This window comes from Lepidochelys kempii, chromosome 2 (genome assembly GCF_965140285.1).
Source record: "Lepidochelys kempii isolate rLepKem1 chromosome 2, rLepKem1.hap1, whole genome shotgun sequence".
Lineage (NCBI taxonomy): Eukaryota > Metazoa > Chordata > Testudines > Cheloniidae > Lepidochelys > Lepidochelys kempii.
The window spans coordinates 103,635,504-103,646,237 of NC_136381.1; the positions used below are offsets into that span (position 1 = coordinate 103,635,504).

The 10,734-nt window shown below is 43.0% G+C and overlaps 1 protein-coding gene across 1 annotated transcript; it reads right to left on the reverse strand.

Annotated features, from left to right (window-relative positions):
- Nucleotides 1-8,587: 8,587 nt before the first annotated feature.
- Nucleotides 8,588-10,286, reverse strand: LOC144930155 (uncharacterized). Its single transcript, XM_078851296.1, has 2 exons — nucleotides 9,817-10,286; nucleotides 8,588-9,229 (listed from the first exon to the last, which is right to left on the reverse strand). Exons 1-2 carry the CDS (start codon nucleotides 10,220-10,222, stop codon nucleotides 8,709-8,711), a joined length of 927 nt encoding a protein of 308 aa, XP_078707422.1. The 5' UTR covers nucleotides 10,223-10,286; the 3' UTR covers nucleotides 8,588-8,708.
- Nucleotides 10,287-10,734: the final 448 nt, after the last annotated feature.

A 10,734-nucleotide genomic window follows, 5' to 3' on the forward strand; every position in this document is an offset into this window, starting at 1 on the left:
CCACCCTCAGAGATGGCCAAATTATGCCAACTTGAGGCTCAATCATGTCCTCTTCCAGGCCTTAGTGACCATTATTAACATTTTTCTCATTGTCTGATGTTAGGTCAGATCAGGGAGCAGGGTCCAAGATAAAAATTAACATCCAGCCAAAAAGTCGTCCGGGATCCAGAAAGTCATTTATGGGGAGTAAATGGTGACAGAATCAGAATTTCTCATAAGCAAAATTAGTATTTATTAAATTAGTGGTGGAGCAGAACTAGCAGAGTGCTTGAATTATAAACACTCAGAGTGTAGGGGGAGGGAACACAGATTTTGCTCATTTTCCCTCCCACTGCTAAAGCACTGTATTTAATTGACTTACAATTTTTCCCCTAATATATTTCTTTATGAAACCTGCCTTGAGCAATGGATACATGATTGTTCACTGAGGGTTGTGCCTCATTTGTTCCTGTAGATTGTGCCTAATTAACGCTAACTTGTCTGTACATAAAAAGTACAATAGGCTGTCCTTTCCAATTTAATTCCGACAGTTTAATCGAATCTGTATTCTTTCAAAAATAATTAGATCATTTACACTTCATTAACATGTAATGTAATGTTGAGGCATTCATCATAATGATTTCTTATTTTTCTTGTGCAATATTATCTCCTCTAATGAAACTGTTAACACCATGCATGTCTTAATTAGCTTTATCATATCACTGACAATTTCAGGAAGAGCCACATTTTTACAAATGAAATTGAACTCATTCAATATTTGAAGAAGAACCTGCTCTGTTAATGCAAAAATACTACAGGTATTACCTTTATACCCAGTCTGACAGTGTCTAGTAATGTTTTCTCCTTGTGTCTGTGTCCTAACAAAGAGATGCATAATCGGCCTGAATCATGTTTTTTCCCCCCAGTATGAAATGACACAATGCCAGGCTTTATTCAAACAAAAATATAAATTTGTCATATTAAGTAGCTGTGATAAGAATGCACTAATTTTAATTTAACCAGATACTGGCTCAAATTGAAACCCTGGATCCTAATCACCACAAATCCTGGAGAAGTTCAGATTCAGATTTTAACTTTGCCAGGGGATGTTGTGAAGGCCAAAAGTATAGCTCAGCTCAAAAAAAGAATTAGATAAGTTCATGAAGGATACTCATCAATGGGTATTAGCCAAGATGATCAGGGATGCAACCTCATGCACCTTAGGGTGTCCCTAAGCCTCTGATTACCAGATGCTGGGACTAGATAATGTGGGATGGATCACTCAATAATTGCTTCTGTTCTGTTCATTCCCTCTGAAACATCTGGCACTGGCCACTCTCAGAAGACAGGATACTGGGCTAGATGGATGATTGGTCTGACCCAGTATGGCCGTTCTTATGTCTTGTCTTTTTGTTTCAGGTTTTCTACATAATTATCTTTAACAGAAACTCTGATTCCAAACATCCGTGAATGAAGGGAAAGCAGGGACTCAGGATCCAGGTCAAAACTATGCATTTCAGAACCATTACTACACCTAACTAGGAAAGAGAAAAATAATAAAGAGCCTAATCCTGCAGTCCTCCCTCTGCCTAACATTAAAGACAATGGCAAGTTGGCCTGAGTTATGACAATAAGATACTGCTGAAAACAAACACCAGTAGAAAAGGGACTAAGGGATCATGGACTAAGATTGTTAAATAATATTCTGCCCCACTTCATGGAAGATATAGCTATTATATCAGTATTTGTAAATGTTTGCAAAAACTAGTGGTTTTAGGGCCTGATACTGCAAGATGCTAAGCATTAGACTAGGATTCTTTGTGTGAACCCATCTTACACCCAAGAATTTACAAGACATTTTTATTCTGAAAACATTCTAACAACCAAAAATTTGTTCGTACATTTGTAGGGAAAACAAATTGCAATGGTGGCAAATGTGAATGAAGTACCTCCTGGAAGATACTGAGTATCCACAACGCCCAAAAGAGTAAACGGGGGTTGATGAGTGCTCACCATCTCACAGGGGGTGTTCAGTGCCTTGCAGGTTTGAACTCCTAACTAGGGGAGGGTCTTAAAATGTTTTAGAAACAGATAAGCTCCTTTCCCTCAACTCTTACTGTCTTGCCAACACAAAGTAAGTGCCATATTCCTGTGTGAATACTGCAAAAAGTATTTACTGTACAAACATTTGTTGGACTAAAACACACAGACTTGCTTCATTGATATTCATCACCCTTTTAATTTATTTTCCATGAACATTAGTACAAACAATGTTTTGCTCACAGGAATGTCTCATATAGATGTAAAATCTTGTGGATATTCATGCAGATGTGTTCTCACAGAGTCAGTCCAGAAGTTTGGACAGTTATTTGATATCTCTTTGAAATCTAGCTGTGGTCATCCAATCGGGAATCATAAGCAATATCCTGTGTCTTGCTTGACTTAATCACATATCACATGCTTAGATGACCAACAATAAATAGTAACTGAAGACATACTTGACACACACAGTTCATGAACAACCCATAGACTGAAATGTGTTTGCATAAAGTATCCGGTGAACAGTTCTGAACACCAAACAATTCTGTAAATAATAAAGTCAATTTGTGGATAATTCATGAACAAATCAAAAGGCTACATTAAGCAAATCATTTTCTATAAATAGTTCACCAGTGCTAACTACTTCACGCTGTGCAAAGATAAAATGGTTTAGGAAAAAAATGCTCACTTTACTGGAGTTATTTTTTAACCTGCTAATTGTCTTCATTTCTCTTTATTTATGTAATGTCAAAGGTTGTTGTGCAAAGACTGTTGGAACATTACTGATAAAATTGATAATGATAGTACCCTTCAGTCCCAGAGGTCTCGTCAGCCATTTAAAAGGAAGTGTGGCTGATTACTTTTAATAAATTTAAATACACCTTGCTAAACTCCATGGACACGATATAAATCAAAAGTCAAATTCTGACCCTTTCACACTAACCCATAATAAACTGCATTTTTCCTTTATCCTATTTTACATTTTAAGAAATTAGAGAATGTACTGAGCCCTTAAATACTATAAATACTCAATACTATATATTGATAAAAATCTCCAAACTAATGTTTGGGGGGGGGTGCATCCTAAAATCTTGTTGCTGTTTCCTTTTTTACATAAGATGTGTGAAATAGACAAAACTTAATTATGGAGCAGAGTACCCATTGCATAGGTATGGCTGAAGCTAATTTCAACCCAATTTTCAATACCCCCTGGTTAGCTTCCCCAAAAAGAAAACCGTTCCCATGAAATTTCACATTCTATATCTCAGCCCTGGGTAGAATTTTTATCTGTGAAAAGGAGTTTTAAAGTTATGGGATGAAATCTTTACTCTGATTAAGTCAATGGGAGCCTTGCCATTAACTTCACTAGAGCCAGGATTTTACCAGTCATGTTTAAAGTGTTTCCTGTTGGGTTTTGTTCCTAATTTTTATTCTTGTGTATTTTTGGTTCATTTATCCAAAATGGTTTGAACTGAAAACTCAAAATTTGATTTGTTTTTGTTGGCTTTGAATGACTGAGAGGTGCTTTATAATGTTTGATTTAATGTATTTTGTTCTGGGATTATTTGGACTATTGGTGAGGGAATTACAAGTTTGTGGGGGGGGGGGATATACCAGGCAGAAGGACATTCCAATATTTATTATGTATTGTATTCCAATGGCACCCACAATATATTATGTTAATACACACACACACGCACAGAGGAAGACAGTCTCTGCCCCAAAGTAATTACAGTCTAAGGGCCCAATCCCATGTGAAGCATCTTGCAAGACTGGTGCTTAAGTATGTACATAATACTTTTCATCTTCCAAGCACTTTAATAATATCAAATCCTAACAATATCTCAGTGAGGTAGGAATTATTAACCCCCATTTTATAGTGGTGGGATCTTAAACAGACACTGGGTTAAGACCTCAAATTACTGAGCACCCTCAATTTTTATTGACTTCAGCAGGAATTGTAGAAACTCTGTCCCAAGATGGAGGTGCTCAGTACCTTGCTGACCTGGGTCTTCACTGACTTGCCCAGCATCACAGGAGTTGGTGTCAGAACCCAGAATAGGAGATCGCGCTTCTGGACTGCTAGATACTGTGTTTCAACATAAGACAAAAGAAAACAGAGCAAGACAAAATAAGTGGTAGAACTGTTTCAAATTAGCAAATAGCACCTAATTATGAATATATGTTTTCTAAAATATCAGAGGCATAAGTGAAATAGAATGCCAAGCTAGTCCAGGTTGGGTTATCAATACAAAACTGACCATGATTTTCTTGGAAAGGATTGTCAACATATTAAGTCGGAACTACAAAAACACATTATAGGCCTCTTACACTGAGACAAGGTAATGTTAATACTGAATTCTTCAGCTGCACCTTTCACATGACTACAGTTAAACATTAAAATTAAATTATTTAGAGAACATAAGGAAAAACAAGTAGAAATCACAGCACCTGATGTTTTGCGAGTGGCTCTTATACTTTACTTTACTATTTTCAGTGTTCTATTAACTCGATAAATCATCCCATAGTAAATGTATTTCACAATTCCTTGCTTACAACACTCCTATTCTGGTGCAGTTAGGGCTTGAGCCCACCCTGCTTAAATTAATGTGTGTTACAGAGTCTCAGAATCTCTTAAAATCAGACTACTTTTATTTATGTGCCTAAGAATGCATTTAGGTACCTAGCTTTAAGTAATCAAGTTTAAATATTTGGTTTTTATTGATTTATTCATTTTTTAAAATTTGTTGTATTTGTATTTAGGTTAAAATTTCTTTGTTTAGCGTCATTATTCTCGTGGTAATTATCTTTCATATTCTATTAGTAATGCCTATGCAATTTTAGATATTCTTGCATAACGATTTCTGGGGAACGCTAAATTAAGTTCATTCATTTATACAGTATCTGTTTGATTTACATCTATATTTGTTTGTAATTGTCTTTATGGTTGTTACTGTTAATTATTGAATCAATAAAAAAGATTTGAAATGAAACTAATGTATAGAAACCACTATTATGGTATTTCTATAACCCAATATCAATATCCATTATTAATTCCACTCTCTCTATTTTCATTGTCTTCCTGGAATCTGCTATAGGAAACAAAATGTTCAGTATCTCTTGCTACTATAAATCATAGCAACATTTTAGAATTTTTAAACCCAGGTTATTATTCCTGACTGGGGTGCAGCTTTGGGTTGAGGATATTACACCCATTGCTCTGTCCTTAAATCTACCCAGATAATTTCACTTCTGTTTTTCAATTCCCCATTCAAGCCATCCGCACCACAGAGCTTCTCCTATGTCATACTCACATGATATCAAAAGTTCCCCACTGTTCATCTCCACCATGTGGCATTATTTACCCATTTAGACCCCAATTCAGAAAAGCACTTAAGTGCATGTTTAACTTTAAGCACATGCTTAATACCATCTCCATTTTTCATGGGTGCACTTAAAATTAAGCATATATTTAAGTTCTTTGCCAAGTCGAAGTCTTAAAGTTCTACAAAAAGCTTCTACACCAATTGTGCCCCTACTGGTATGATGCCAACCCCTTAAAAGGATGGATCTCTTGATGTGTGTGATGTCTTATTTTTGTTGAGAGAGCCCTCCAAAAATTAGGCAGGAGTGGTTCTAAACAAAACCCTGGAAGTGGATGGAATAATAAAAATATAATAGTACACCACAATAAGCCATCAAAAAAGACAAATCCCGGGAAGGTTTATATGTTAGTCATTTATTAAAGCCAAATTAGTTGAAATAACTTGAGCTTTGCACTGCCCACAGCCACATAGTCACAAGGGTGCAGTTTTCAATGTCTGGGGGCAGAGGAAGAAAGGGGTGGTTGTTTTGCTTTTTCATGTCTCTCAGGGTATGTCTACACTACGAAATTAGGTCGAATTTATAGAAGTCGTTTTTTTTTAAATCGGTTTTATATATTCGAGTGTGTGTGTCCCCACAGAAAATGCTCTAAGTGCATTAAGTGCATTAACTCGGCGGAGCACTTCCACAGTACCGAGGCAAGCGTCGACTTCCGGAGCGTTGCACTGTGGGTAGCTATCCCACAGTTCCCGCAGTCTCCGCTGCCCATTGGAATTCTGGGTTGATATCCCAATGCCTGATGGGGCTAAAACATTGTCGCGGGTGGTTCTGGGTACATATCGTCAGGCCCCCGTTCCCACCCTCCCTCCCCCCGTGAAAGCAAGGGCAGACAATCATTTTGCGCCTTTTTTCCTGAGTTACCTGTGCAGACGCCATACCACGGCAAGCATGGAGCCCGCTCAGATAACCGTCACCCTATGTCTCCTGGGTGCTGGCAGACGCGGTATGGCTTTGCTGCACAGTAGCAGCAACCCATTGCCTTCTGGCAGCAGACGGTGCAATACGATTGGTAGTCGTCCTCGTCGTGTCCGAGGTGCTCCTGGCCACGTCGGCTGGGAGCGCCTGGGCAGACATGGGCGCAGGGACTAAATTTGGAGTGACTTGACCAGGTCATTCTCTTTAGTCCTGCAGTCCTATTGAACCGTCTTATGGTGAGCGGGCAGGCGATACGGACTGCTAGCAGTCGTACTGTACCATCTTCTGCCAGGCAGGCAAGAGATGAGGATTGCTAGCAGTCGTACTGTACCATCTTCTGCCAGGCAGGCAAGAGATGAGGATTGCTAGCAGTCGTATTGTACCATCTTCTGCCAAGCAGCCATGAGATGTGGATGGCATGCAGTCCTTCTGCACCGTCTGCTGCCAGCCAAAGATGTAAAGGATAGATGGAGTGGGTCACAACAAGAAATAGACCAGATTTGTTTTGTACTCATTTTCCTCCTCCCCTGTCTAGATCACACTGCAGTCACTCACAGAGAAGGCGCAGCGAGGTTAATCTAGCCATGTATCAATCAGAGGCCAGGCTAACCTCCTTGTTCCAATAACAACGATAACTTTGGTGCACCATTTCTTATTGGAACCCTCCGTGCAGTCCTGCCTGAAATACTCCTTGATGTACAGGCACACCCTTTGTTGATTTTAGCTCCCTGAAGCCAACCCTGTAAGCCGTGTCGTCAGTCGCCCCTCCCTCCGTCAGAGCAACGGCAGACAATCGTTCCGTGCCTTTTTTCTGTGCGGACGCCATACCAAGGCAAGCATGGAGGCCGCTGAGCTCATTTTGGCAATTAGGAGCACATCAACCACCACACACATTATCCAGCAGTATATGCAGCACCAGAACATGGCAACGCGATACCGGGCGAGGAGGCAACGTCAGCGCGGTCCCGTGAGTGATCAGGACATGGACACAGATTTCTCTGAAAGCATGGGCCCTGCCAATGCATGCATCATGGTGCTAATGGGGCAGGTTCATGCTGTGGAACGCCGATTCTGGGCTCGGGAAACAAGCACAGACTGGTGGGACCGCATAGTGTTGCAGGTCTGGGACGATTCCCAATGGCTGCGAAACTTTCGCATGCGTAAGGGCACTTTCATGGAACTTTGTGACTTGCTTTCCCCTGCCCTGAAGCGCATGAATACCAGGATGAGAGCAGCCCTCACTGTTGAGAAGCGAGTGGCGATAGCCCTGTGGAAGCTTGCAACGCCAGACAGCTACTGGTCAGTTGGGAATCAATTTGGAGTGGGCAAATCTACTGTGGGGGCTGCTGTTATGCAAGTAGCTCATGCAATCAAAGATCTGCTGATATCAAGGGTAGTGACCCTGGGAAATGTGCAGGTCATAGTGGATGGCTTTGCTGCAATGGGATTCCCTAACTGTGGTGGGGCTATAGACGGAACCCATATCCCTATCTTGGCACCGGAGCACCAAGCCGCCGAGTACATAAACCGCAAGGGGTACTTTTCGATAGTGCTGCAAGCTCTGGTGGATCACAAGGGACGTTTCACCAACATCAACGTGGGATGGCCGGGAAAGGTGCATGACGCTCGCATCTTCAGGAACTCTGGTCTGTTTCAAAAGCTGCAGGAAGGGACTTTCTTCCCAGACCAGAAAATAACTGTTGGGGATGTTGAAATGCCTATATGTATCCTTGGGGACCCAGCCTACCCCTTAATGCCATGGCTCATGAAGCCATACACAGGCAGCCTGGACAGTAGTCAGGAGCTGTTCAACTACAGGCTGAGCAAGTGCAGAATGGTGGTAGAATGTGCATTTGGATGTTTAAAGGCGCGCTGGCGCAGTTTAGTGACTCGCTTAGACCTCAGCGAAACCAATATTCCCACTGTTATTACTGCTTGCTGTGTGCTCCACAATATCTGTGAGAGTAAGGGGGAGACGTTTATGGCGGGGTGGGAGGCTGAGGCAAATCGGCTAGCTGCTGGTTACGTGCAGCCAGACACCAGGGTGGTTAGAAGAGCACAGGAGGGCGCGGTACGCATCAGAGAAGCTTTGAAAACCAGTTTCATGACTGGCCAGGCTACGCTGTGAAAGTTCTGTTTGTTTCTCCTTGATGAAACCCCCCGCCCCTTGGTTCACTCTACTTCCCTGTAAGCTAACCACCCTCCTCTCCTCCCTTTAATCACCGCTTGCAGAGGCAATAAAGTCATTGCTGCTTCACAGTCATGCATTCGTTATTCATTCATCACACAAATAGGGAGATGACTACCAAGGTATCCCAGGAGGGGTGGTGGAGGAGGGAAGGAAAATGCCACACAGCACTTTAAGCACAGCACTTTAAAAGTTTACAACTTTAAAATTTATTGAATGACAGCCTTCTTTTTTTTGGGCAATCCTCTGTGGTGGAGTGGCTGGTTGGCCGGAGGCCCCCCCACCGCGTTCTTGGGTGTCTGGGTGTGGAGGCTATGGAACTTGGGGAGGAGGGCAGTTGGTTACAGAGGGGCAGCAGTGGCAGTCTGTGCTCCAGCTGCCTTTGCTGCAGCTCAACCATACACTGGAGCATTCTGGTTTGGTCCTGCAGCAGCCTCAGCATTGAATCCTGCCTCCTCTCATCACACTGCCGCCACATTTGAGCTTCAGCCCTGTCTTCAGCCCGCCACTTACTCTCTTCAGCCCGCCACCTCTCCTCCCGGTCATTTTGTGCTTTCCTGCACTCTGACATTATTTGCCTCCACGCATTCGTCTGTGCTCTGTCAGTGTGGGAGGACAGCATGAGCTCGGAGAACATTTCATCGCGAGTGCGTTTTTTTTTCTTTCTAAGCTTCACTAGCCTCTGGGAAGGAGAAGATCCTGTGATCATTGAAACACATGCAGCTGGTGGAGAAAAAAAAAGGGACAGCGGTATTTAAAAAGACACATTTTATAAAACAGTCGCTACACTCTTTCAGGGTAAACCTTGCTGTTAACATTACATACATAGCACATGTGCTTTCGTTACAAGGTCGCATTTTGCCTCCTCCCACCGCGTGACTACCCCCTCAACCTTCCCCCCTCCCTGTGGCTAACAGCGGCGAACATTTCTGTTCAGCCACAGGCAAACAGCACAGCAGGAACGGGCACCTCTGAGTGTCCCTGAAGAAAAGCACTCTATTTCAACCAGGTGACCATGAATTATATCTCACTCTCCTGAGGATAACACAGAGAGATAAAGAACGGATTTTGGTTGAATGCCAGCAAACATACACTGCAATGCTTTGTTCTACAGTGATTCCCGAGTACGTGTTACTGGCCTGGAGTGGTAAAGTGTCCTACCATGAAGGACGAAATAAGGCTGCCCTCCCCAGAAACCTTTTGCAAAGGCTTTAGGACTACATCTAGGAGAACCGCAAATGCTAGGGCAAAGTAATCCTTTCACATGCTTGCTTTTAAACCATGTATAGCATTTTAAAAGGTACACTCACCAGAGGTCCCTTCTCCGCCTGCTGGGTCCAGGAGGCAGCCTTGGGTGGGTTCGGGGGGTACTGGCTCCAGGTCTAGGGTGAGAAACAGTTCCTGGCTGTCGGGAAAACCGGTTTCTCCGCTTGCTTGCTGTGAGCTATCTACAACCTCCTCCTCCTCCTCATCTTCTTCGTCCCCAAAACCTGCTTCCGTATTGCCTCCATCTCCATTGAAGGAGTCAAACAACACGGCTGGGGTAGTGGTGGCTGAACCCCCTAAAATGGCATGCAGCTCATCATAGAAGCGGCATGTTTGGGGCTCTGACCCAGAGCGGCTGTTCGCCTCTCTGGTTTTCTGGTAGGCTTGCCTCAGCTCCTTCAGTTTCACGCGGCACTGCTTCGGGTCCCTGTTATGGCCTCTGTCCTTCATGCCCTGGGAGATTTTCACAAAGGTTTTGGCATTTCGAAAACTGGAACGGAGTTCTGATAGCACGGATTCCTCTCCCCAAACAGCGATCAGATCCCGTACCTCCCGTTCGGTCCATGCTGGAGCTCTTTTGCGATTCTGGGATTCCATCATGGTCACCTGTGCTGATGACCTCTGCATGGCCACCTGCAGCTTGCCACGCTGGCCAAACAGGAAATGAGATTCAAAAGTTTGCGGTTCTTTTCCTGTCTACCTGGCCAGTGCATCTGAGTTGAGAGTGCTGTCCAGAGTGGTCAGAATGGAGCACTCTGGGATAGCTCCCGGAGGCCAATACCATCGAATTGTGTCCACAGTACCCCAAATTCGAGCCGGGAACGTCGATTTAAGCGCTAATCCACTTGTCAGGGGTGGAGTAAGGAAATCGATTTTAAGAGCCCTTTAAGTCGAAATAAAGGGCTTCACTGTGTGGACGGGTGCAGGTTTAAATCGATTTAACGTTGCTAAATTCGACCTAA